At 49.5% G+C, this 3,608-nt stretch overlaps 1 protein-coding gene across 1 annotated transcript in view; it reads left to right on the top strand.

Moving 5' to 3' along the window:
- The first annotated feature begins 3,425 nt into the window (after positions 1-3,425).
- The window catches only part of Spc24 (SPC24, NDC80 kinetochore complex component), a 3,779-nt gene continuing 3,596 nt past the window's right edge, over positions 3,426-3,608 (top strand). The window contains exon 1 of the mRNA XM_013034034.1: positions 3,426-3,590. Coding sequence (XP_012889488.1) covers positions 3,431-3,590 — 160 coding nt within the window. The 5' untranslated portion in view covers positions 3,426-3,430. The remainder of the gene's footprint in view (positions 3,591-3,608) is intronic.

Below are 3,608 nucleotides of genomic sequence, written 5' to 3'. Positions count from 1 at the left end.
TCACGCCTGTCATCCTAGCTACACAGGAAATCTAGGGGATCATGGTTCAAAGCCAACCCAGACAGGAAAGTGTTGAGAACTTCTCCCATTAGCCAGCAAAAAGCTAGGCTAGAGGCATGGCTCAAGTGGTAGAGCCAGCAAGACAAAGCAAGTGTGAGGCCCCGAGCTCCTTCCAATCCTGGTACTGGCAGAAGGAAACAACACGTATGTTTATGTATATATATATATGAAACAACTGACTTGTGTTTAAACATAGGTTCCATCCTCAAAATATCGTGTGTGTGTGTGAGTGTGAGTGTGAGAGAGACTTGGGTGCTATTCCCTGAGCTTAGCTGGTACTCTACCACTTGAGCCACGGCCCCATTTCTGCCCTTTTTTGCTAGCTACTTGGAGATAAGAGTCTCAGGCTTTTCTGCTTAGGCTGGCTCTGAACCACTATCCTCAGATCTTAGCTTCTTTTGTTTCGTTCTTCCAGTTCTGGGACTTGAATTCAGGTCCTAGGCGCTGTCCCTGAGCTTCTTCTGCTCAAGGCTAGCGCTCTACCACTTGGGCCACAGCACCACTTCCGGCTTTTTCTGTGCATGTGGTACTGAGGAATCAAACCCAGGGCTTCATGCATGCTAGGCAAGCACTCTACCACTGTGACACCTTCCCAGCTCTGAGGGTATTTATTCCTAAGCCAGCGGTTCTTGGCCTGTATCAAGTTTCTCAGGAGTTTCCGAGCCAAGAAAAGCCTTTAGGAAATAATAATGAAAAAAAAATGGTTTCTCATTTTTTTTCTCAGAGAGCAATTGCCAACCCCATTTTATCTTGTTCTAGTTCTTTCCTCTGCCCCTCCCTCCCTCTTTCCTTTCTTTCTCCCCCCCCCCTTTTTTTTTTTGCCAGGCCAGGGACCTGATCTCCTGAGGCTTTACCAGTTGAGGCACAGTGCTTCTTCCAGCTTTTTCTGTGATTAATTGGGATGAGAGGTTCTGGGGAACTTCATCTCAGCCTCCTCCAGTAGCTGGGATTACAAGTGTGAGCCACCAGTGCCCAGCTCTTTGTTTAAAATCTGTTTTGAGGATGTATGTAGCCTAGGCTGCCCACACATTGAAAAATCCTTCTGCCTCAACTTCTCCCAAGCTGGGAGCCGGAAGGGCTCGGCTTCTACTTCCAGCTTCTTTTAACTGTATTTTTTTTTTGTCTTTTCTTTTTTGGTACTGGGGATCGAACCCAGGACGTTGCACTTGTTAGGCAAGTGCTTTGCCACTGAGCTACATCCCAGCCCTACCAGCTTCTTTTAAAGGTCTCTTGATACTGTTTTCTAAAGCCACAGCCCAGTTTTCCAACCCCTTCCACAGAACACAAGGACTTCCATTTCTCCACACACACCCCCCATTAGCACATTATTGGGGACTTTTGGGGGAGGGGGTGCTTTGGTTTCTTTGTTTGGGGGACAGTAGCCATTCTAAGGACTGGGAGGTGGAGCTTTTGGAAACGAGAAGGTGGGTGGCCTTTTGGATGGGCTCATCTATATATTTGTCAAGCTCTGGTTGCTCAATTTGCAATGGCTTATCTCCTGAACACTCCCGCACCCCCCAACTGATAAGGCTATCTTTAGCTCCAAGGCTTGGAAAAGGTTAGGAACCAGCCAAGGTCATGGGCAAACTGCCCAGCCAGAAACCAAACCCAAGGCCTTCCCCCTCCCCCTCCCAAATGCTGAGGTAGAAGCCAGGGTCTTGTTTTGCATGCCTATAATCCCAGGAGGCTGAGATCTGAGGATCAAAGTTCAAAGCTAGCTCAGGCAGGAAAGTCCTGTGAGACTCTTAGCTCCAATTAACCAGCAAAAAGCTCGAAGTAGAGCTGTGGCTCAAGTGGCAGAGCAGTAGACTTTAGGGAAATAGCCAAAGGACAGTGCCTAGGTCCTGAACACTAACACAGACACACACACACACACAAAGTAAGTTTTAAATAGTTGTACAAACAGTTTCAGTCCCACAAGTCAGATTATGGTCCTGCGACTTGAACTCTGGGCCTGGGTGGTGTCTCAGAGCTTCTTTTGTTTAAAACTAAGCACTCTACCACTTGAGCCACGGCATCACTTCTGGCTTTTTCTCAGTTTACTGGAGATGAATCTCATGGACTTTCCTACCCTGGCTGGCTTGAACTGCGATTCTCATATCTCAGCCTCCTGAGTAGTTAGGATGACAGGTCACTAAGCCACATTCCCTGCTCCTGATACTTCTCCTGTGCCTATTGGTCATTGCCGATAACTAACAGTGAAGGGAGCCAATGAGGCTTACCCTCGGGTGGAGGCGGGGGATAGGGCGGGGCCCCAGGATGCTGATTTAGACTCAAAATCCTACTGGTAAAAACTTCTTGTGGTCCAGGCTGCTTATGACATGTTCATGTTTAGAGATACATTGTCCAAAAAGAAATGTACTCTTTATCTGACTTATGTCACTGTAATCCCTTTGTACATCACCTTTATAATAACAATGAAAATATTAAAAGTCACCCAGCACTTTCCGCCTCATGCTCTGTCCTGTGAAGGGAATTAGGAGAGGGTGTAGAAACTATTTCTGTAACTATTTTTAAAAAATGTAATCTGCCACACCCTATATATCAATAGCCAGTTTCCTAAAACAATGTTGAACTTTCTGTACCCAGGCACTGATTTCCCCCCGCCCCCCCCCCATTTTCGAGGAAAATACTAAGCACCATCCCTCCAACTGATTTCTTCCTGTGCAATTTGGTTGGAGTCCCATCCTTTTCTCCGCGGTCCGGTCCTCCTGTGGCCTTTGGTGAGTTCTACACGCTTGGATTTCCTTTGTTTTCTATTTAACACAAGGGTTAGCACCGAACTGAATACGAAGGCGCCATCCCTGACTGCAACGGAGGAGGAAAGAAAGGCACAGAAGGCTCAGTAACCAGCTCCAGGTAGCACAGCTAGGAAGTGGCAACGCCGGGATTCGAACTCAGAAAATCCGGCAGCAGTCCTTCAATTTGCAAAAACCAATTTGTTAATTGTACCTGTTCGAGTGTCTCAGACACACATTGTGGAGCTTCAGCTGGGGTGGGGGGAAAGAGCAGTACCATGCTACTGCAGTACAAGTACACGCTCACAAGTAGCAACCACCAAACCTAAAAAGAAAACAGTTTCAAGCGCTAGAGGCCCGCGCAGGCGCACTAGCCAGGCCTCAGGAGCAGTCCCGCCCCGACCCAGGAGATGATCCTTCCCGATTGGTCATCCTCTGATGACTGACAGAGAACGGGGCCCCTGCGCACTACGTCACACCTGAGACCGCCTCCATGATGAGAGGACGCCCTTCGCCCCGCGTTTATTGGTCAATGCTAACGACTGGCGTACAATACAACCAATAGGAATGTTCCGTGAAGGGGGCGTGGCCTGCGAGCGGTCAAATTTGCGCGGGTTCTGTGGGGCGCCGTCATGGCGGCCTTCCGCGACATTGAGGAGGTGAGCCAGGGTCTGCTGAGCTTGCTGGGTGTCAACCGCGCCGAGGCGCAGCAGAGGCGGCTCCTGGGGCGTCACGAGCAGGTGGTGGAGCGGCTGCTGGAGACCCAGGAGGAGGCCGAGCGGCGGCTGCGGGGTGAGGCCGCGCGCGGGG

Source organism: Dipodomys ordii, unplaced genomic scaffold (genome assembly GCF_000151885.1).
Source record: "Dipodomys ordii isolate 6190 unplaced genomic scaffold, Dord_2.0 Scaffold180, whole genome shotgun sequence".
Lineage (NCBI taxonomy): Eukaryota > Metazoa > Chordata > Mammalia > Rodentia > Heteromyidae > Dipodomys > Dipodomys ordii.
The sequence above is the reverse complement of the archived record's forward strand: the minus strand, read 5'-3'. Positions and strand labels throughout refer to the sequence as shown.